Genomic DNA, 23237 nt, shown 5'->3' on the forward strand with positions numbered 1-23237 from the left:
AGCTAATTGTGCTAATTGTTACTGTGCTGGCTAGTGTCTCAGGACAGTCATTACAGGAGCAGGGGGCCGGCCTGAATTGTTAGAACAAACTTCGTAGTCGAAATAAGTTCTGGCTGAGAGCTTTGATTGGAAGGCTTAGGAATCTTGATTTGTTCCCAGGCTTACGAAGTCCTGAAATGTAAAGGCATACCAACAGCACAGTGCAGGGTTGCATGCAAATTCGTTTCCACTCCTCTCTACTTTGCACAGGGTCTCCCTTGGCCTGGGATGGCCTTGAACTTGTTTTACTTATTTCTAAACTGACAATAACCCCGGATTTCTAATTCTCCAGGCTTTGCAGCCCAAGAGCTGGGATTACGGGAATTTGTTGCTATGCCTGACTTATGTGGAACTGGGGATTTAACCTAGGGCTCTGTGCATGTTCAGCCAGGGCTCCCAATTTGTCACTTTTACAAAAAAGGAAGCTCATCTTGGTTCTATAAAAGGAAAATGATGGAAAAAGTGGAACAAAATACCCAGGGAAGCCACCTAAATTGCAGTTTTAATTCAATAGTCTGTATTTTTAAACATTAATGAACCTTCTGCATTCTTATTTACAGGATGGAACAGTATCTTCTTTCAGGTTCCTTGTCTCTTCTCTTGGTTTCTTTTAGTATCAATGCAGTTTGTATTTTTTTAAATCTTGTTTCCTAGTTATAGATTAATCTGCCAACACATGCAATTATATTTTATTGTATTGCAGAAGTTAGAATGCTCTTGTTCCAGTAATGGAGAAATTAGATATAAATTGCCCAGTGAAAACAAAAACCAACTTTGCTATAAAGTCAATGAGTGAGTGGGTCAGGGTTTTCCTTCAGACTCTGTATGGTATCATAAATCAATTTTTCCTTGGGTGGAGACAGCAGAGTAGAGATAACACATGGTTTGTAATGCATTTGCTTTATTCACTGCTGTGAGAATTTATGAGTCCCTCCTTACATTACATTTAGCACAATAGTACCATTGTTAAGTGCGAAGATTCCCATACAGAGGAAGTAACTGTTGGCTTTAGTTTTCCACAATCCCTTTTATAAACTTTTTTTTTTTTTTTTCTGCAAGAACGCGATACAAGTGTTTTATTTTTCAAGTCCGAACACTTCTCATTTTCCTTTTAAACTGATCTGTAACAGCAGAGGCTTTTCAGGAAAACTACTTCACGTCAATTCAGGAAGAAGAGAGTGAACTTTACTATCATCCGTGTAAAAGTGGACTGGAATAGGTGTCTTGGAATCAGCAGTTCTAGTCACAGAATTTCAGAGTTCAGTCTTATTTCATTCGTAACTACTTACAGAGACGTCTATCGAAACGCGTTTACTCTGATATATAAACATTATATAAATTATTAAAAAATATATCACAATAAAGCTTTGGAGACCGTAGCTCCCGGGCAAGAGCTGACCGATTTTTAAGGCTCTCTATTGGGGAAGAAACACTAAGCCTTCAAGCTTGGGCCGGTTCTGGCCAATCAGCAAAGCAGCAGCCCTTAACTGTGCCAGGATCGGAGTGAAGGCGATCTGCCCTGATCACGTCTACAACCTGTCGCGCACCCAGCACAGGACTTACTGAGCGCTGGCAGCAACAGAGGCAAGTTTCGGCCAAAGTTTCGGCATGAGGCGCGGCGCGGGCGGCGGTTTCAGGTCACCGCGCGGCGGAGGGTACCAGAGCCGAGTGTCCCGAGCACTGTACGGTCTCCACAGGGCCGGGGAGATGCGCGACGGAAGTTTCTCCACCGGCACGCATCCTCCGCTGTGCCACCAGCTCGCAGACCCGCCACCTCCGAGGTCCAAGATCCAGGTAGCAGCGGAGGTCCCGGGTCGCGCGCGGCCCGGCCCCCGCCTCCGTCCCTGCGCGCGCCGGCGCCATGGAGACAGTCACAAGACGCTCGCGCCCGGCGCGCCAGCCAATGGGAGCGCACGTCGCGGGGAGACGCGGACGTCGCTCTTCCAAGATGGCGGCGCGTCCGTCGCGAGCAGCCGGGCCGGGGGGAAGCCAGCGAAGCCGAGTAAAGCCGCCGCCCGGGACAGGACTGAAGCAGCAGTTGCCGCCGTTGGCGGCGGCCCGGGCAGTTTCCGCGGCTGCTACGGCTGTTGCCATGCGGCGAGGCTAGGGAGGACCTCACTCCCCCGGGGTGTAATGATGTTAACAGAGGTAAGCGGCGCCCAGTGTTTACCTGAGAGGCGGGTGAGCGGCCGGCGCCAGCCCGTCACAGACGCCGCTCCCGGCGCTGGGCCCGACCTGAGCCGCGGCCCGGCCGGTCAGCCGCAGGGTTCCCACAAGTGCCACCGAGTGGGCGCGGTGCTGACTCGGCAGAGTTCCACCTCCTCCTGCCGCCGCTCCCCTTCTCCCGAGCTGTCGCTCCTCCGGAGTCCGCGCCCCGCTGCCCTGAGGCGGTCGTGGTCCCCGCGACCCGGTGCTGGCCCTTGTTGGCGTCCCCGACTGCGGGGCCCTTCCCCTCCCTGCTGGGTCAACCTCCTGGTGGTGGCAACCGGCCTGAGCGATTCTGCTTCTCACCCCTACTCTGGCTGCTCCGCGAAGTGAGCCAGGTTCCTCCAGCCACACTCGCTGGCCTCGTGCCCTCCTCCCCTGCCCCCACATCCCATCACGTTCCCTCAGTCCCCTGATCCCAAAGTTCAGTTTGACATCCACCTTCCTGAACTGCTGATGGCCCCCGCGCTTCTCTATGTGGAACAGTTGTTCTCATTTGACCTGAAATGGAAGTAGGGCAACAACGATGAACCAATCAGTTTCCCTTTCCTTAGTGCCCACTGCCCAGTGTCAAAACCAGACTTTTGAAGAAGTAGAGTTTGTCTGCACTGGCAATACTTTAGGGGAAGAACTTAGTTGGTGCAACTAGTTTAATGACCAGAGGTGACATAGCTGTGTGAATGGTCTGTTGCAGGTGTGGATATCTGAGGCTTGTAGATTTGATAAAATCCCAGAAGATGCTCAGTTATGTTCTTTTAGGATCCTGATGTCAGGGACTGGTTTGCAGATCTTTGTGGGCTGATGACGTGAGGTTAATAACGTTGATGGGAATTGGGAAGCAGTCCTACACGGGCCAAAAAGGACATAAAAGATTCAAAACAAGTGGATCTTCCTGCGTGAAAAGCGATGGTGCAATAGGACACACTGGACTTTCCAAGTTTTGGGAACTTGTCTAGCTAAGAAGCCTTGTACTGTAGTGTTTGTTTTCATCTGTGCCCAGAATCTGGGAAACCGCTATTGGTTGATTGTTAACTTATGAACCACACATTTCTAGGAGTTACATGTTCAACTTTAGGTTCCCAGTTCTTCATTTTTCTGGTTACTTTCATTGTCACAGGCTATGGTTATATCGTAAGTCGTCATTAGTTGTAGATTTAAAATGTAGATAGCATTTTAGTTTCTTTTACTCTGATACTTCAGTGCGAAGCCGTTCTTATATATCAGTATTAATTACTTTCCAGAGGTGTCTATAATATCTAGCATGAAATGTCGTTTTGATAACACTTTTTAGAGTTTTGATCTTTTCACACGAAAGTAGTATACTAATATAAGGATACTGTCCTGATTTGGATACCCTGAGGATTCTAAACGTCTGTGTTTTAATAGAAAACGTAATGTTTCAGTGAAGCATTTTAAACAGGTCCGAGATGGTAGTAAGCTGTCCTTTTATGCTGTGTGTTTGTGTCCTGTCAGTGGCAGAGCCAGTGTTCCAATGCTGGCAGTTCCTGTGGAGTTTTTTATCACGCAGTACTTGGGGCTGCTGCTCTAAAGTAAAACTCAGATTAAATTGTACTTTGATCTCATCTCTGATTTTCAGTATACATTTTATAGATAAGCAGACTGACGCCCAGAGGCTTGCCCAAGGTCAAACAGTTATTAGTGAAATACTTGACACTAGAAATCACATCTTCTGACTCAGCTTAAGAACAACCACTTTGCTCAGCAGCCTTTCTATGAGTAGTTTTCAGCTTTCTTGACCAATTTTAAAACATCTTACTTCCTGGTCTGAATATTGTCATTAGTTTAACAGAAAAGAATTCATTACTTGAGAGTTTTGCTGAACTTAGCTTGTGTTTTTTTTTTTTTTTTTTTGAGGTCCCATAAACAGGCCCATTTTGAAATATTGTAGGTACAAATGACTGTGTGTCTGCAGGCGATGACTTACACCAGAAGGCAGGCCTTAGGATTTGGGGGACATGATTTAATTGTTAGGTCTCAAAATCTAATGTGATGAACTGCATCGTGAAAGGCTTTCTTACTTTTTTATTAGTCATGTTCAGCAGGCATTATCCCTGGTCAGAAGGCAGTGAGTTGGGGTAGGTGATATTGTCACCATTAGCTGTGTGACAAAAACGGATTGAGGTGAAAATAATTAAAAACCACAGGACAAGAATTACACTTAAGCCTTCTTATTTAAAGTTCTGTGGTGTGTTGGGATCTCCCACACAATGTAGAATCTCTCCTCCTCCTTGTCTTTCCCTTCTTCCTTTCTTCCATTTCTGACCTTCTTATTTTATGTCCACTTCTGATATTGTCACTATGCTAGTCTTAATTAAGAAAGTTGGGGTACATAAATATATGATCATAATATCAATAATAATTCTTCATATGAAAATATTTACTTTTGCATTTGTCAAATTTTGCATTTAATTGAACCATAAGGAATGAGATGGCATGAGTGATTATTCATTGAGAGCTATTTTAAATAAGGCAAAGGGGAAAATTACTCAATCAAGCAAACTAATATTTACGTTGAACTGTAAAACGTGTAAAAGTAATAGTGTGAATGCAAAGTGTAGACCTAGTTAGTCAGTTCTCATTCTTAACTTTTTGGTTTCATTTTCTCCCTTAAAGTATTTTTTAGTGCAGTTGAATTTTTTGGAATACTATTCATTTTGTGTATTTGTATATCTATATTTTTTCATCATGAATGAGACAGGTACTTTTAATATCCAGTTTAGATTTTTTCCTCTGATTTTATCATTATAAGACTTACTATTTTTAATGTTTCTCTAATAACATTGGCTTTCAGCTTATGAATAGTAAACTCTACATCTCAAAATTGGGGCGTTTTAAAAGTCAACCTTGGTTTTAATTAGTGTGAATTTTTTCAGTATTAAAATATTGTTAAATATCACTGAATTTCATTAGTAAGCTTTTAAAGTTTTCTTGATATTTCAGAAGTTATACTGATCCAGAAACTATTATAATTCTGGAAATAGTTTCTGATAAGTAAGAGTAATAGGACTTGGAGGAAGATGTGCTAAGCTGATTGTGGTGATAGGGCATAAAGCTGTTTGATGTAATCAGTTGTCGGATATTTGCCATTTCTGTGCGTGGACAATGAATGGGCAAGATGGTTCAGACCTGCAATTCTAGCACCTGAGAAGTGGGAGCAAGAGGATCTAAGCCAACATCTGGTTGTTAAGCCAGTCTGGGCTACATGAGACCCTGCCTCAGAAACACAACAGCTGAAAAAGAGAATGAGAAATGCAGTAAAAGTTAGAGATACAAAGTGCCTACACTAGTATATATGGAGCTTTAAGTGAATTTTAAATAAAATAGTTTATATCTGTGTTAAAGCATTTCACCCAGCTTAATTGGTTTTTAGATATGAACTTTGTTTCTTTTTACTTCAAGGTTAACAGATATGAAACAGATGGAAAAGACCCTTAAATGGGACTTTTAGTAGTCCACCTTGTTAAGAAATTAAAAGGCTTTGTGGTTCAGATGAATTAGGAGGACACTTGTTCAGTGAAAATGAAATCAGTTTTCTCTCTGGAGGACTGCTCATTGCTTTCTATGGGTGATTGACTTAGAAAGAAAGTGATACAGCTATAGCTTATTGCAAAGTTATGTGACCATGGAGACTTGCAGAAATGCTTGTGCTGTATGTGGTGAAGCTTTGAGTCTTAGTGCATGGTTGTACATCAAGGAAAGGGCTGAGCTTCTAGAGACCCTTTAGTACATAACTGTACACACACAATTGCCTGTAAGTACTATGTAAAATATTATGGCAGGATTTTATTGATTAGTGTATTTATGGTGGAAATACTCTTGGGATCGATTAATTCTTAAACTATATGAGCTGCCTCTTTATTTATTAATGACATTGTAAAGGCTGCTAACCAGAGCAAGAACTTTGAAGGCCTATTGGTATTTCAAAGCATGTGAAGAGGTGTGAAAAGGGTTTTACAAAGGGAGTGGAATGACCCTGGCTTGCTAGTGTACACATTCCTTGTTTGACATGCTTAGAAGAGCTAAGCTGAATAGTAGTTTTGTTTTGTTACTTTTTGTTTTGTTTTGTTTTGTTTTGTTGAGACAAGATCTCATGTCCTTGAACTCTGTGTAGACCAGGCTGGTCTTGAACTCATGGAGATCTATTTGCCTGCCTCTACCTCTCTAATGCTGGGGTTAAAGGTGTGTGCTACCACACGTATGAAGTCTGAATGTTAGTATTTAATTTAATTTTTTATTTTATTAAACATTGTTTTTTCTTGAGACAGGATTTTCTTGGGTAGCCCTAGCTAACCTGGAACTTGCTCTGTAGACCAGCTAACCTTGAACTCACTGAGATTCCCTCTGCCTCTTGGCTTCCAAGTGCTGGGATCAAAAAAGCATTCATCACCACTACCCTACAAGATTTAATTTTTAAATGAATGTTTTATTTTTATAATCTTGTATGTTTAATTGAGTATAGTGTGGTATTTTGAGTTAATGTATATAGTTTGAAATGATTCAGGGAATCTAAATTACATATCTATCACCTCACTTTGATTTAGGGAATTCTTAATTTCTTTCTATAATCAAATTATTATAGGTAGGACTTTAAATATTTAATACAGTGCATTATCTCTGTGCAAGTGGAAAATTGTTTACTATTTCTAGCCCAACATGACTGTTAATTTCTATGTAGCTTTATTTTACTGTAGTAAATTGGTATATATTTTTGTTCAGTTGATAGCACAATTAAAGCCTCCAAAAGTTCAAATTTTATCAATATATTTTGACATGCACACACACACACACACACACACACACACACACACACACACACACCTTCATAATAGCAGTGCGTTGTTGAGTATTAAAGCAGTTACTGTTTTTCCAGGTTCTGCAGTCATCCTTTTTAAAATGAACTCTACTTAGTTTTTAAATAAATACATTAGGATTCTGTCTAGTTTATCTAAAAATTTCTCCCTATTTGAAACTTTGTAGTCTTTGGCCAACCATTGCCATGTCTACCAGATGAACCCTGGTAATGTCCATTCTCCTTTCATATGTGAGTTCATTTTGCAGTTTGTATGTGAGATTGAAGTGTTTCTTTCTTTGCTTGGTTTATTTCATTTCCCATAATGAATCGCATGCCCACCCATCTTGTAGTAAATGCTCCCCTATTTATCCTGATGGACTCTTTAAGTTGACTAGCTATGTGGATGTTGTGAAAAGTATTGTAATTTACAATGCACATATCTCTTTGACATATACATCAAGTCTTCAGATGTGTATCCAAAATTTGTATTGTGGGATCATATAGGATTTTCTGCTTCAGTGTTTTGAAGGATGTCTATGTATCCTATTCTGTTACAGCTATACCAATTTCCATGCTACTGTTGGTGTCTTTTATCTTTTTATAATCGCTACTTTAGCAGGTAGAAAGGAAGTAATATCTCATTGTAGCTTTAATTTATATTTTCCTGATGATGAACAGTTTTTCATTTCTATGTTAGCCTTTTGCTCATTATTAAAATGGGTTTTTGGTTTTCTTAAATTAAAATGTTAGAATCCCTTATATGTTGTGAACAGTAAACCCTACCAGAGGTATGGTTGCAATTATTTTCTACCATTCTATGAATTGTTTTATCTTCAAACTTTACTTATCCCGTGTGTGTGTGTGTGTGTGTGTGTGTAGAAGCTAGGAGTTTTGGAAGGGTGTCTTTCTCTAGTGCTCTCTGCCTCATTTTTGAGATGGGATGGCTCATTGAACCCGGACCCCACTGATTCTGCTAGGCTTGCTAGCCAGCAAGCTCCCCGTATCTACCCTGTGTCTGCTACACCTAGTAGAGGAATAATAGATACCATTTTTGTGCTGCTAAATACATATTCTAAGTTGGTGCAAGGAATTTGAACTTCCCATCCCAGAACTTTATTTTGGGACCCTAGTGAGATGGCCCAGCATATAAAGTCACTTGCTTACAAGCTTGGTAACCTGAGTTTAATTTCTAGACTTCACATTAAGGTGGACAGAAGATTTTACAAAGTTACTCTTGGACCCAGACTACATGTTCTCTTTCCTCCATCCTGTGTACAAAAATTTAAAAGAGGTTTATTTTAATTTTAAAATGATAACAGTATATATATGTACATATTTTTACATATGTACATATATATATTTATTTCAAGAAATTTAAGTGGCTTCACTTTTGTATTTTTTCAAGTTTTAGAGGTTGGACACCAAAATAAAATTTTTTTGTGATTATTTTTATTTTTATTAATTTAATTCTTCATGCCCTTATTCTGTTTTTTTGATTATTCTTTTCTGTTGCAATGGAGTCTTACTGTGTAGCAAAAATTGGCCTTAGGCATTAGGTTTTCCAGTCTTATTCTTCTGAGAACTGGAGTTACAGATGTGTGTCACTGTGCCTCCTGTTTATAAGGAGGTGTTCTAATTGCAAGCAAAAGCCAAAAAAGGTGATATTTTGGTTAACACCTACAACTGAAGGCCTTTCACATGCTATGGAAGTAGTATTTACATGCCAAATAGTTTGATGACCAGTTTTTCACAGAAATCGATAGAGGATTGTATGGTTGGTATACTATTAGGTTATGATGAGAAGCACTCTGACATTGGTATATATTTACAAGTTTCCCTGTAGTTTGGGGGAAATAAACTGAATGTTGGGGTGGAGTGGGAAATAGCTTCAAGATTTTAGGTCTTTATAAATCATATAGTCATTGCAAAATGTTTTACTATACATTTCTTAATGTAAACACTACCAGCACTTACCTGTAGACTTTTGCAGACAATAAAAGGCTGTATGTTTTAATGGAATCATATTGAGAGGTGTAGTACTCACACTTACTGAGGATTTGTGTTATTTCTAGTTTACATTAAAAGATTCGAGGGGATATTTGAAGTAGATTGAGGCAGGTGAAATCATTGAATAACTGCAGAGTAGCCAAGCAGCAGTAAAAAATAGGAGCATGAACTAGAGAAGAAAGAACCTGACTGCTGTCCTGAGAGTTCCCAGTGCTGGCTGATGAAGAAACAGTTTATGGGAGTGATAAGTGACTTCACAAATTTCTTTACCTGAACAAGCTTCTCAGATTACAATTTTTAAATTTTGTGATTCCACAGACTGTCATGTATTTCTCACCTGGCAATACTCTAGAATTAAATTTCTATTTTTAGAGTCAGGTTTTATTTTGATAATATAATGTCCCAAATATTCCATAGAGAGAAGTTTGAATTACAGCAAATGATAGCTTTTAAGTTGCTTTAAATATTTAAAAAACATTGTAATTGAGCAAATGCATATGTTTGAATAATGGTGGTGTATACTTAAATCTGTTGCTAATATTATTACAGGAGTTAGACAACATACAAATTAGCGTATACACTGAGCATTATAAGGAATGATTCACAATCCCTATTTAATGATGGGATCATGAAGTAGTCCTTTGAACTCTGTAACCATTAGTTTCCTTGTGAGTAAAAACATGAGATAATAACAACCTTGGATGATTTGTGAAAAGAAAATTAAAACATGTTATTATAAATAATATAAAACTATATTTTATATTAGTAAAAATTGTACTGGAGGTAGATTTGCTTTATCAAATGAGATTCTGGCTACTTTGTGTTAGGCGAATGCTAATCAGATCTGGTTATGTGGTGAGTCAGACTAAGAAATCTGTGTTCAGACGCCTCACTGTCACGGCTAAATTTAGTTCTTTGCCACACTTTGGCCATTAAAACTGATGTCTTAAATTCTTTTGCCAGAATGAAGCAAGTTATCTGATTCAGGAGTGAAATTAAGAGGAAAAGAAGGTTGGAGAATGTAGTTAAAGTTGAATTTGACTTGGCTTAGCCATATAACTCCAGGTGAAGCTATTACTGTGTTTGATGAGTTGGCAGTCGTGATTCAGCTTCTAACAGCAGCACTGTCCTCACTTCCTGACCACCTGCAGTTGCTCTAGAAGAGAATCCAGAAGGCTAGGTAGAGAATGTCTGTGACTATTGTGTTTTTTCTTCCGTGGGTGTTGGGAGTCTATGGTGTTCATGCCTTGGGCAGGTGCTCTGTCTCTAAAAAAGAGCTGTAAGACCTTTGAGTGTTGTTTTTCAAGAGATTTACATATTCTTAGAGTAGTATATCACGTTTTACTGACAGACTGTCAAATCCCATTAACCTAGTGAAAATAATATGCACGCCCTGGTCTGATGGCTTCATACTTTACATTTACTTACTGTATTTTTTTTTCCCTACCAGTGTGAGTACTTGAGTGTGATGATTAAAGCTCCATTCACACAGTCTGAAACAGAACTTTAAACTGGGTACCTCACACTAAAGTATGTGTTGATAGAAGGAATAGTAAACAGTTAATCAAGAAAAATTAAGACAAGTGAAAAAATAACTTAGATGAGATTGCTTATAATAGTACAAAATGGCTGATTTTCATGGTACTTTATCAATATTTCTGCCTTGTTCAGATGTTTAAACTAGTGTGATGATCTACATAGCATATTCTGTAGCACGAGAAGCTAGTATGTGTCAACTGCGATAGTTCCTCCAAGTCTCATGCCTTTCTGAAAACTCTATAGTGAATTTTGACTCCTTGAACTTCATCCTTGACCTGAACCTCATATTTGAAAAGTCCTTGGATGTTGCTTTCTTTAATCTTGAATTGATTTTATTCCCGAAACATTGAGACTGTTTTTATCCTGTTTGTGGTTTGGAACAAGATAGACACATAATAATCCTCTGTATTGTGAGTTTTAAAGTTTTTTATTGTTATTTGAGAACCAACATATGCAAAAAATAGCCTTTCAGATCACCATCTCTTGAGGTTTGAAGGTTATAAAATGGACTTGTTTCAATAGAAGAAATAACTGTGAAACAAAAGTTTTAACATGCTTCAGTTATTACATAAAATGTATAAGGTAATGATGTGGTTTCAAAATATGATGATATGTTACTCAGTGTTTCTTCAAGCCATAAGATACTTTATAATTCAACTGTTTTAGAATTAATGTTTTTATGTGTTACTTTTATATATATTCTTCCTGTCTGTCTGTCTGTCTGTCTGTCTATTGTAAAACCTAACTGTTCAACACAAAATACTGCAGTAATTTGAACCTTTTAGAAAGAACTTGACTAGAGGGAGGTTGGAGAAAACAAAGAATAAAATGCATAAAATGTACAGAACTAAATAATAGACTTTAGAAGTTAGTGGATATTACTTACATACAGGTTTTAGGAAAATAGGTTTTAAGATTAGTTTTATGGTGTATTAAATTTTATTTTAATCAAGAAATTCTTCAGAATGAATGTCTAGTACCTTAAAAATGTTTAATAATAAAAGTAATGTAAAACTTACATATGAATAGTTGTCATTAAGTTTATATGGGAACTCTAATTTTTTTGTGGTGGTTTGAATGAGAATGGCTCCCATAGGCTGCTCATATGTTTGAATACTCGGCCCCCAGTTAAAAGAACAGTTTGAGAATTAGCAGGGTTGTCCTTGTAAGAAGGAGGAGGTGTGTCACTGGGGCTAGGCTTTAATGTTTCAAAAAGGCTTGGACCATTTATTGTGCTCTTGCCTCCTGCTCTTGGTTCCAGATATAAGTTCTGATATTCCTCACACCTTGCCTTAGTTTTGCCATCATAGACTCTAACGTTCTGAAACCATAAGCCCAATTAAACACTTTCTGCTATAAACTGCCTTGACTGTGGTGTTTTGTTGCAATAGAAAGTAGCTAATATATAGCTATCTCTACATATCACAAATTGACTGACTTTTCTCAAGGATATCAACCAAACTTGGCATATTAAGTTGCAGTAATACTAGGTCCATCTTCTGCTGAGGTTAGAGAAGGCTGCCGGCTAGGGCAAAGGGATCCAAAGGTGCAGTGCAGTCACAGACAGTCCTTGCTCCCACTTTAGGAGTCCCATATGAAGACTGAGCTGTACAACTGTTACATATATGCAGAGAGCCTAGGTCAGTCCCATGCGTACTGTCTGGTTGGCAGTTCAGTCTTTGAGCCCCCCTATGGGCTTAGTTTAGTTGATTCTGTAGGTATTCTTGTGGTATCCTTGATCCCTCTGGCTTCTTTAATTCTTCTTCCCCATCTTCCACAGAATTTCCCAGGCTCTGCCTACTCTTTGACTTTGGATCTCTGTATCTGTTTCCATCAGTTGCTGCTGGGTGAAGCCTCTCTGATGATGGGTACCCTGGGCTTCTGACTACAAGTATAGAAGAATATCATTAATAGTGTCAGGGCTGGGCTCCCTCTTATGACACAGGTCTCAAACTGGGCCAATCATTGTTTAGGCCTTTCCTCAAATTCTGCTCCACTTTTAACTCTGTACATCTTGTAGGCAGGACAAATTGTGTGCCTAAGGTTTTGTGTCTGGGTTGGTGTCCCAGTCTCTTCACTGGAAGTCTTGCCTAGTTACAGGAGATAGCAAGTTCAATCTCCTTATCTCCCCTTGCCAGGAATCTTTAGCTAGGGTCACCCTCATAGATTCCTGGGAGTTTCCATTGTCCTAGATTTCTAGCTCATGCCAGAGATGCCTGTCTTCTACCCCCAATCCAATTGTTTCTTCAGTTTCAATCCACACCACCTATACTATGCTTTCACTTCCTTCCATCTACCACCAAATGTTTAATTTATTTCTTCATCTCAGCCAGATTAACTGCTGTCCCTCTTCTCCCTGTCCCTCCTTGTTACTTAGCTTCTTTGGCTCTGTGGTTTGTAGCATAGTTATCCTGTATGTTATGACTGATACACACTTAAAGTTACCATGCTTATTTTTTTCTGTGTCTGGGTTATGTCATTCAGGATGATCTTTTCTAGTTCCATTCATTTGCCTGAAAATTTCTCTATTGTGTAAATGCACCACATTTTCTTTATCCATTTTTTTGGTTGAGGGACATCTAGGTTGTTTTTAGTTTCTGGCTATTATGGAAAAAGCTGTTATGAATTTAGTTGAGCAAATGACTTCATAGCGTGGTAGAGCATCTTTTGAGTATATTCCTAAGAGTGCTATAGCTGGTGCTTAAGGTAGAACTATTTTCAGTTTTCTGAGAAACTGCCAACTTGATTTCCAAAGTGGTTATTTAAGTTTGTATGCCTACCAGCAATGGAGAGTGTTCCCCTTGCTCCTCATCCTTGCCAGCATGAGCTTTTTCTTGAGTTTTTGATTTTAGGCATTCTGATGGGGTAAGGTGGAATCTCAGAGTTGTTTTAGTATGTATTTCTGTGATGGTTAAGGATGTTGAACGTTTCTTTAAGTGCTTCTTAGCCATTAGAGATTGTTCTGTTGAGAATTTCTCTATCTGTACCCCATTTTTAAGTTGGGTTATTTAGTTTGATGACTTACATTCTTAAATGTGTGTATTTTTGCTTAGGGAGTGATACAGTGATTTGAAAAACCTTTTATAAAGAAATTGCTTACCTTATTCTCAAGAAAAACCTACATGGGACTGAAAATTTGTGATTGATACTGATTCATATTGCTAAAAGAAAATCAGCTTTTTTATAACTACTCATACATTAGACAAAGCTCCCTATGCTGGCTTGCTACTCCATGCAGCCCGGCTAGATTTGTATTTGACCATGCTCTGGAGTGCGTGAATTACAGGTACACACCACCAAACCTGTCAGCCAACATGTGCTGCTAATTTTACATGTAATTCTCTTTGAACTTGAAGATATGAGACTTCAGACATGACTTTAGTAGATTGCTTCAATTTCTTTTAAAAATGAACACGTTTAGAAGCCCAATACTTCCAGGCTTTAAGAATGGACATGGGTAAATATGATGAGTATGAATAAGGATTTTACTGAAAATGTTTTCACACAATTTCAGTAAGTTTTTAGTCAGAATTAGGTGAACTGTAAAACAAATCCGCTGATACCTTATAGGAGAAATAAGAAAAACCGTACTCTGCGAAAATGCAGCTTGTACATAATTGTAGTATTACCATGTTAATTAGTAATTAAAACCCATTTACTAAGCAAAACACATGCTGTATTTAAAAATTAAAAATTTTTATTACAGGTATTTTGTGTGTGCACACATGCATATATGTGTTGGAGCGTAGAGGAAGTAGACAGTCAGTTTTTTTTTTTTTTTTTTTTTTTAATTTTCCACACTGTGTATCCAGGAAGAAAACTCAAGTTGGTAAGGTTGGTGGCAAGTGCTTTAACTTACTGAACCATTTAGCTGGCCCTAGTTTTTAAAAATGAGATTATCTTGTATATATTTACTTAATTTCACATGTATTTGAATTATAAAACTCAGAATAATTTGCTTAGGCTATAATGTCAAGTAGATGAAGTTTGGGTTGTGTTATGGTGATTAACTATACCAAAAGTATACTGTTATAGGGGGACTGTGATTATTGTATTCATAGTTTTAGATATGATTACTTGGAAGATGGGAACTGAGGAACAATTATGCTTGTTTTCCTTTATTTCACTTACTTTAATTTATCCAATGCTTAGTTGAATATGGATTTTTCCCACTTTTTAAAAACTTGGTTGCTATTTGTTAAAAAACTCTGGCTTTAACAAATGGCTCTAAGTCATTTCTCATAAGTCTTTGGGGGTTCATTGTGCAGTTTTATTTTTATAGCTATAGATTCAGAATGTTTGTAGGACTACTAACTGAGATTTTTTTTCTTTTCTTGTTTTGGCTGTGATAGGTAACATCATTTGCTACAAATTTTTATGTTTTAAATCTTTTATGTTATACTGTGTAGTATTATTTTTTGGTACCTCAAGTCATCATTTGCAATATTGGAATATATCCAAAGCAGGATTTGCTATGGTCTTTAACCTTAGGAAAGCAGGATGTTAAGACTCTTTGAGTCTTGTGGCCCATTTGAACTTTAGGTGCAGATTTATCAGCTCTGATAAGATAAGTACTAAGTGCCAGACCAAGCATAGAATGTCAGTAATCAGTGAGTCTGCACCCCTCAAAACTTAGAAGAAAGGTCTGTGAGTAATTTACTCCAACCTTTCTTTTAGAGTCTCTAGTTGAAAATTACTATTCACTCATTTTCAGGATTGGTTAGGTTTTCTAATTTCTGTCTTTGTATATAGTTTGACTAAGACTAATTTTGGTACATGATTTGTATTATAAATATTTTGCTAAATGGATTAATTATGGTCAAGATACTTAGTGTATATTGTATGATCACATTAATAAAAAGTATATATGAATATAAATAGAAATTAAAGGGAATAGATTTATACTGTATCATTTCTAAGCTCTATATAAGAATTGGGTTTCTTTTTTGAATAATTTGTTTCTTTTTTTTTCCTTACAACTTTATTTAAAAAAGAGATACATGTACACATTTTCATAACATTTTTAACTTTATTTTAAAAAACAAAGATAAGAGAAAAAAATTAAACATTTTTGCATAAATGCATAGAAATACAATTGTGTCAGTGCTTGACTTTTTTTTTTTTTTTTTTTTTAAGGTTTGATACTCTGCATTAAGGTCTTACTAGTTACAATGAGCAAAAAGTACGTGTAAAACAGGATGTAACCCGGAATTAGTCAACGTTTTCTTGGTGTGTAAGGATTGAGCATGACTTTTCTTTTTTGTTTGTTTTTTTTGTTTTGTTTTATTTTCTTTTTTTCTTGAACTTCACACAGTCTGTGAGTTGTTTCTGGGGCAGTCCGAGCCTCTGGGGTTAGCATCCCACTATCAGTGACTGCATATTATGTCTGTTCTTTTGTGACTGGGTTATCTCACTCAGGATGATATTCTCTAGATGCAACCATTTTCTTAAGAATTTGGTTAAGTCATTCTTTCTGATGGCTGAGTAGTACTCCATTGTGTAAATGTACCACAATTTTTGTATCCATCCATCTACTGAAGGACATCTGGGTTCTTTCCAGCTTCAGGCTATTATAAATAGAGCTGCTATGAACATTGTGGTGCATGTATCTTTGTTGTATATTGGAGTGTCTCTGGGGTATATGCCCAGAAGTGGAATAGCTGGGTCTTCAGGTAGTACTATATCCAATTTTCTGAGGAATTGCCAGACTGATTTCCAGAGTGGTTGTATCAGTTTACAACCCCACCAACAGTGGAGAAGTGTTCCTCTTTCTCCGCAGCCACGCCAGCATCTGCTGTCATCTGAGTTTTGGATCTTGGCCAATCAGACTGGTGTGAGGTGGAATCTCAGGGTTGTTTTGATTTGCATTTCCCTGATGGCTAAGGATGTCTAGCACTTCCTTAGATGTTTCACAGCCATTCGATATTCCTCAATTGAGAATGTTTTGTTTAGCTCTGTACCCCATTTTTTAATAGGGTCGTTTGATTCTCTGGTGTCTAGCTTTTTGAGTTTTTTGTATACCTTGGATATTAGGCCTCTATCTGATGTGGAGTTGGTAAAGATCTTTTCCCATTCTGTTGGCTGCCTTTTTGTTTTCTTGACAATGTCCTTAGCCTTACAGAAACTTTGCAATCTCATTAAGTCCCATTTGTTAATCTTTGACCTTAGAGCTTGAGCCATTGGTGTTTTGTTCAGAAAATTTTCTCCTTTGCTTATGTGTTCTAAGGTTTTCCCTACTTTCTCATCTAATAGTTTCAGTGTATCTGGTTTAATGTGGAGATTTTTGATCCACTTACACTTGAGCTTTGTACAAGGAGATAAGAAAGGGTCTATTTTCATTCTTCTGCATGCTCAGTGCCAGTTGGACCAACACCATTTGTTGAATAGGCTGTCCTTTTCCCACTGAATGTTTATAGCTCCTTTGTCAAAAATCAGGTGACCATATATGTGAGGGCTCATTTCTGGATCGTCTATTCTGTTCCATTGATCCACATGCCTATCTCTGTACCAGTACCATGCAGTTTTTAGCACAATTGCCTTGTAATGTAGCTTGAGGTCAGGGATAGTGATGCTCACAGATATTTTCTTGTTGAGAATGGATTTTGCTATTCTACGTCTTTTGTTATTCCATATGAAATTGCACATTGATCTTTCCAACTCAATGAAGAACTGGGTTGGAATTTTGATGGGGATTGGATTGAATCTGTAGATTGCTTTTGGTAGGATGGCCATTTTTAAAATGTTGATCCTTCCAATCCATGAGCATGGGAGATCTTTCTATTTTCTGAGATCTTCCTCGATTTCCTTCTTTAGAGGTTTGAAATTCTTGTCATACAGGTCCTTCACTTGCTTAGTTAGAGTCACACCAAAGTATTTCATAGTTTTTGTGACTATTGTGAAGAGTATCTTTTCCCTAATTTCTTTTTCCACATGTTTGTCCTTTGAGTATAGGAAGGCTACTGATTTGTTTGAGTTAATTTTGTGTTCAGCCACTTTGCTGAAGTTGTTTATCAGCTGTAGCAGTTCTCTGGTGGAATTTTTGAGGTCACTTAAGTACACTATCATGTCATCTGCAAAGAGTGATGTTTTTACCTCTTCCTTTCCAATTTGTATCCCCTTGATCTCCTTTTGCTGTCTAATTGCTCCAGCCAGGACTTCCAGTACTATGTTGAATAGGTAGGGAGAGAGTGGGCAGCCTTGTCGAGTCCCTGATTTTAGTGGGATTGCTTCAAGTTTCCCACCATTAAGTTTGATGTTGGCTGTTGGTTTGCTGTATATTGCTTTTATTATGTTTAGGTATGGACCTTGGATTCCTGTTCTTTCCAGGACTTTTAACATGAAGGGGTGTTGAATTTAGTCTAATGCTTTCTCAGCATCTAGTGAGATGACCATGTGATTTTGTTCTTTGAGTTTGTTTATATGGTGGATTACATTGATGGATTTCCTTATATTAAACCATCCCTGCATTCCAGGGATGACACCTACTTGGTCATGGTGAATGAGCATTTTGATGTGTTCTTGGATTAGGTTTGCAAGAATTTTGTTGAGTATTTTTGCATCAATGTTCATAAGTGAGATTGGTCTGAAGTTCTTTTTCTTTGTAGGGTCTTGGTGTGGTCTAGGAACGAGGGTTATTGTAGCCTCAAAAAATGAGTTAGGTAGTATTCCATCTGATTCTATCTTGTGGAATAGTTTGGAGAGTATTGGTGTTATGTCTGCAATAAATGTCTGATAAAATTCTACACTGAACCTGTCTGGACCTGGGCTTTTTTTGGTTGGGAGGCTTTTGATGACTTCTATTTCTTTAGGTGTTATGGGATTATTTAGATGGTTTACCTGGTCCTCGTTTAACTTTAGGATCTTGTATCCGTCTAGGAATTCATCCATTTCCTCCAGATTTTCCAACTTTGTGGAGTATAGGCTTTTGTAGTAGCATCTGATGTTTTCTTGAATTTCCTCAGTTTCAGTTGTTATGTCTCCACTTTCCTTTCTGATTTTGTTAATTTGTATACTCTCTCTTTGCCCTCTAGTTAGTCTGGCTATGGGTTTATCAATCTTGTTGATTTTCTCAAAGAACCAGCTCTTGGTTTTGTTGATTCTTTGGATGGTTCTTTTTGTTTCTATTTGGTCTATTTGTGCCCTAATTTTGATTATTTCTTGCTGTCTACTCCTCTTGGTTGTATCTGCTTCCTTTTGTTCTAGAGCTTTTAGCTGTGCTGTCAAGTTGCTGATGTATGCTCTCTCCAGTTTCTTTTTGGAAGGGCTCAGGGCTATGTGTTTTCCTCTCAGTACTGCTTTCATTATATCCCATAGGTTTGTGTACCTTGTGTTTTTGTTTACATTGAATTCTAGAAAATCCTTAATTTCTTTCTTTATTTCTTCTTAGACCCTGCTTACATTGAATTCTAGAAAACCCTTAATATCTTTTTTTATTTCTTCTTAGACCCTGCTATCGTTTAACAGAGTGTTGTTTAGTTTCCATGTGTATGTGGGCTTTTTGTTGTTTTTGTTGTTAAAGACTAGCTTTAGACCATGGTGATCTGAGAGGATGCATGGGAGTATTTCAATCTTCTTATATCGATTGAGGCTCGTTCTGTGTCCAATTTTGTGGTCAGTTTTCGAGAAGGTGCCATGGGGTGCTGAGAAGAAGGTGTATTCTTTTAAATTAGGATGATATGTTCTGTAGTTTTCTATTAATTCCAGTTGGTTCATAGTCTCTGCTAGTTTTGCAGTGTCCTTGTTCAGTTTCTGTTTCCATGATCTGTTCATTGGTGAGAGTGGGGTATTAAAGTCTCCCACTATTATTGTGTGGGGTGAAATGCATTTTTTGAGCTTTAGTAGGGTTTCTTTTATGAATGTAGGTGCTTTTGTATTTGGAGCATATATGTTAAGGATTGAGAGTTCCTCCTGACAGATTTCCCCGGTAATGAGTAAAAAGTGTCCTTCCTTATCTTTTTTGATAACTTTTGGTTGGAAATTTACTTTATTCGATATTAGAATAGGCACGCCACCTTGCTTCTTGGGGCTGCTTGCTTGGAAGTTTTTTTTCCCACCCTTTGACTCTGAGATAGTGTCTGTCTTTGTCTCTGAGATGAGTTTCCTGTATGCAGCAAAATGCTGAATTTTGTTTATGTATCCGGTCTGATAGCCTATGTCTCTTTATTGTGGAGTTGAGTCCATTTATGTTAATAGATATCAAGGAATAGTGGTTGCTGTTTCCTGCTATTATTGGTTTTGTAGGTTGAGATGTGTCCGTGTCTCTTTCTTCTTTTTGTTTTCTTGCTTAGTAGTTTTCTTGTTTTTACTAGGATGTAATTCCCCTCATTGTATTGGATTTTCCACCTACAATTCGTTGCAGTGCTGGGTTTGTGGTCAGATATTGTGTAAATTTAGATTTGTCTTGAAATATCTTCATCTCTCCATCTATTTTTGATAGTTTTGCTGGGTATAGCAGTTTGGGCTGGGACTTGTGCTCTCTTAGGGTCTGCATGATGTCTGTCTAGCCTCTTCTAGCTTTCATAGTCTCTGTTGAGAAATCGGGTGTGATTCTGATTGGTCTGCGTTTATATGTTACCTGACCTTTTTCCCTTACTGCTTTTAGTATTCTTTCTTTGCTCTGGGCACTTGGTGTTTTGACTATTATGTGTCGGGAGGAATTTCTTTTCTGGTCCAATTTATTTGGAGTTCTGAAGGCTTCTTTTATGTTCGTGGTCATCTCATTCTTAAGGGTAGGGAAGTTTTCTTCTACGATTTTGTTGAAGATATTTACTGTGCCTCTTAGTTGATATTCTTCTCCCTCTTCTCTTCCTTTTATCCTTAGGTTTGGTCTTCTCATTGTGTCTTGGATCTCCTGGACATTTTGGGTTAGGAGCTTTTTGGTTTTTGCATCTTCTCTGGCTGTTTTGTCTATGTTTACAATGTTGTGTTCGGCCCCCGAGATTCTCTCTTCCATCTCTTGTAGTCTATTGGGAATGCTTGCTTCTGTGACTCCTGATTTCTTTTTTAGGTGTTCTACCTCTAGGGTTATCTCTTTTAGTGTTTTCTTTATTGTGTCAATTTCTGTTTTAAATTTCTTCTTCCATTCTTTCATCTGTTTGGTTCTGTTTTCCTCTAGTTCTTTGAGTTCTTTGAGTGTTTTTCTTGTTTCCTCTTTAAAAGCTTCCAATTCTTTTTGCTTTTCCTCCCATTCTTGTTTAAGGATCTCTATCATTGTCTTGAGGTATGATTTTAGGTCTGCGTCTTCTTTTTCTGGAGTGTTTGGCAATGTTTGCTGTGATGGGAGAGCTTGGTACTGGTGTTGCCAGGTTGTCTTGGTTTCCTTGGGATATGCTCTTTCGCTTTCCTCTTGCCATCTTGTTGTCAGTGATATGTTCTTGCCTTTCCCTTGTACCTGGTCTGTGTCTCTGGATCTCCACTGGTCCAGGTGGCGGATGGTCCGAGCCCTGTTCTGCGCCCCAAAGCCACCAGGTGGGAACAGAGGTCACAATGCTGGGGTCCTGGTCCCTGGATCAGGCAGGGCAGGGGAGGGCTTTCCGTGGGCACTTGGCAGAGATCTCTCTGCTCCCTGGCTGCTCAGATCTTCTCACCAGTTCTTAATCTTTGGGAACTGCTGGTCCAGGTGGCAGTTGGGCCGAGCCCTGTTCTGCGCCCGGAATAATTATTTTTTTAAAAAATACCCAAAAGCTGTTATACCACTTAGTAGGACCTTCATTCTATGCTCAGTAAAAACAGTAGGATCTTTTTATATATAATTTAGGAAACAACTGGAATAGACATTTTGAATGAAAGTTTTTGAGTTTGATCTTAAAAAGTAGAGATCTACAGACCAGTTTGGATGTAATTTGCCTTGATATATATTTTTTTAAATTTTTGAGATTTTAATGTAATTACACCATCCTGTCCTCTTTTTCTATCTCAAGTCCTCTTATATACCTTTCCTTGTTTTCTTTAAAATTCATGGTTTCTGTTTTTCATTACTCGTTATATGTTCCCTTTCCCCTTTGGCTTGGGTGATATGACAGACACACAGATGTACACATTGAAACTGAATCAAGTGGAGTGCTCCAAGGCTACTTGGGAACTGGGCATGTTTATAGGTACAGGATATGGGGGGGTTGGCTAGTTTCAGTATAACAGTTCTGTAGGCTAGCAGTCTCCGGCTGTCCACATTAGGGAGGAGGGCGCCACAGTTGTTAGTCATTTTACACAATGAGCAGCCATTCAGAAACACTCATACTGGACTCCTGAGAGCAGCTTTGTCTTTTCTCTTCAGCTTGGCCATATGGGTAATGACTTGGCCAATTTCCCATGGACCAATTGGTCTTGGATTTCTCAACAGGCTATGCCAATGTCAAAGTACACATCACCCAGGACTTTATTCCTTTGGAACTTCTTACACACTCTACATTATGAAAAATATTAGTCTCTTAAAATTAAGGATGTATGAATGTACAGTTGCTGTCTTAGTTCGGGTTACTACTGCTTTAATGAAACTCCATGACCACAGGGACTTGGAGAGAAAGGCTTTTATGGTTTCCACTTCCCTGTCACTGTTCATGGAAGGAAGTCAGGACAGGAAACCAAACAGGGCAAGAACCTGGAAGCAGAAGCTAATGGAGGAGTGCTATTACTGGCTTGCTACCCATGCCTTGCTCAGCCTGCATTATAGAGAACTCAGACCAAACATGCTCAGCATTATGCACAACGGGCTGGGCCCTTCCCCATCAATCACTAATTAAGAAAATTGGAGTCAGATATTGTACAGGCATTTTCCCAATTGAGATTTTTCTCCTTTCAGATAACTTATATCAACTTGACATAAAACTATTCAGCACAGATGTCTAAAAGGAAGGGTTGATAACACTGTGCTGGCTCCTGGAAAGAACTTTCTAGAGAGAGAATCTTTCCGGATTAGAACAGTATTCTGTTCTAGCAGACAGAAACAAGAGAATTAACCGGTCTTACTCATGGAAAATTATTCTGTAATATTTATCAAAAATTGTTTTGACACTAAGGAGAATGTAGGAGAGTCAGTGTATTAGTAGCTGTTCCATTTCTCTGAAGAAACACCATGACTGAGGCAATTTATAAAAGAAAGCATTTAATTGGGTGCTTGCTTACAGTTTCAGAAGGTTACTCCATGATCACCATGGCAGGAGCATGGGTAGCAGGCAGGCATGGTGTTGTAGTGGTAGCTGAGAGCTTACATCTGATTCCTGACATGGAGGCAGAGAGACATCTTGAGATTGAGCCTGGTGTGGGTTTTTGAAACCTCAAAACTTCCTACCAGTGGCACCTGCCAATGAAGTCACATATCCTAATTCTAATCCTACCTACAGTCCACCAACTGTGAGTCAGACATTCAAAAATATGAGCATATGGGCCCATTCTTATTGAGTAGGCATTAGTCTCTCTAAGGGAGGAAATAAAAGAGATATTTTGTGAGTGCAGTGAATTTAACTTTGTACATGATGAGTTTGTAGTACCCATGAAAATTTCTGACATAAAAAGAATGTAGTTGTATGCAACTTACTGAAACTTGGTGTTATATGTTCAGAAAAAAATTATGGTTTATAAAACTAAGAATATCTGAGGATTGTGTACATAATTGTAAGGCTAATCCTGAGAGTTATGT

General features: G+C 38.4%; 1 protein-coding gene across 2 annotated transcripts in view; it reads left to right on the forward strand.

Moving 5' to 3' along the window:
* The first annotated feature begins 1070 nt into the window (after positions 1-1070).
* SNX13 (sorting nexin 13) overlaps positions 1071-23237 on the forward strand; it is a 101583-nt gene continuing 79416 nt past the window's right edge. For both annotated transcript variants that reach the window (XM_080934600.1, XM_080934601.1), the window contains exon 1: positions 1071-2187. In XM_080934600.1, coding sequence (XP_080790726.1) covers positions 1648-2187 — 540 coding nt within the window. In that variant the 5' untranslated portion in view covers positions 1071-1647. The remainder of the gene's footprint in view (positions 2188-23237) is intronic.

The sequence above is a fragment of the Micromys minutus genome (assembly GCF_963924665.1).
Source record: "Micromys minutus genome assembly, chromosome: 1".
Taxonomy (NCBI): domain Eukaryota; kingdom Metazoa; phylum Chordata; class Mammalia; order Rodentia; family Muridae; genus Micromys; species Micromys minutus.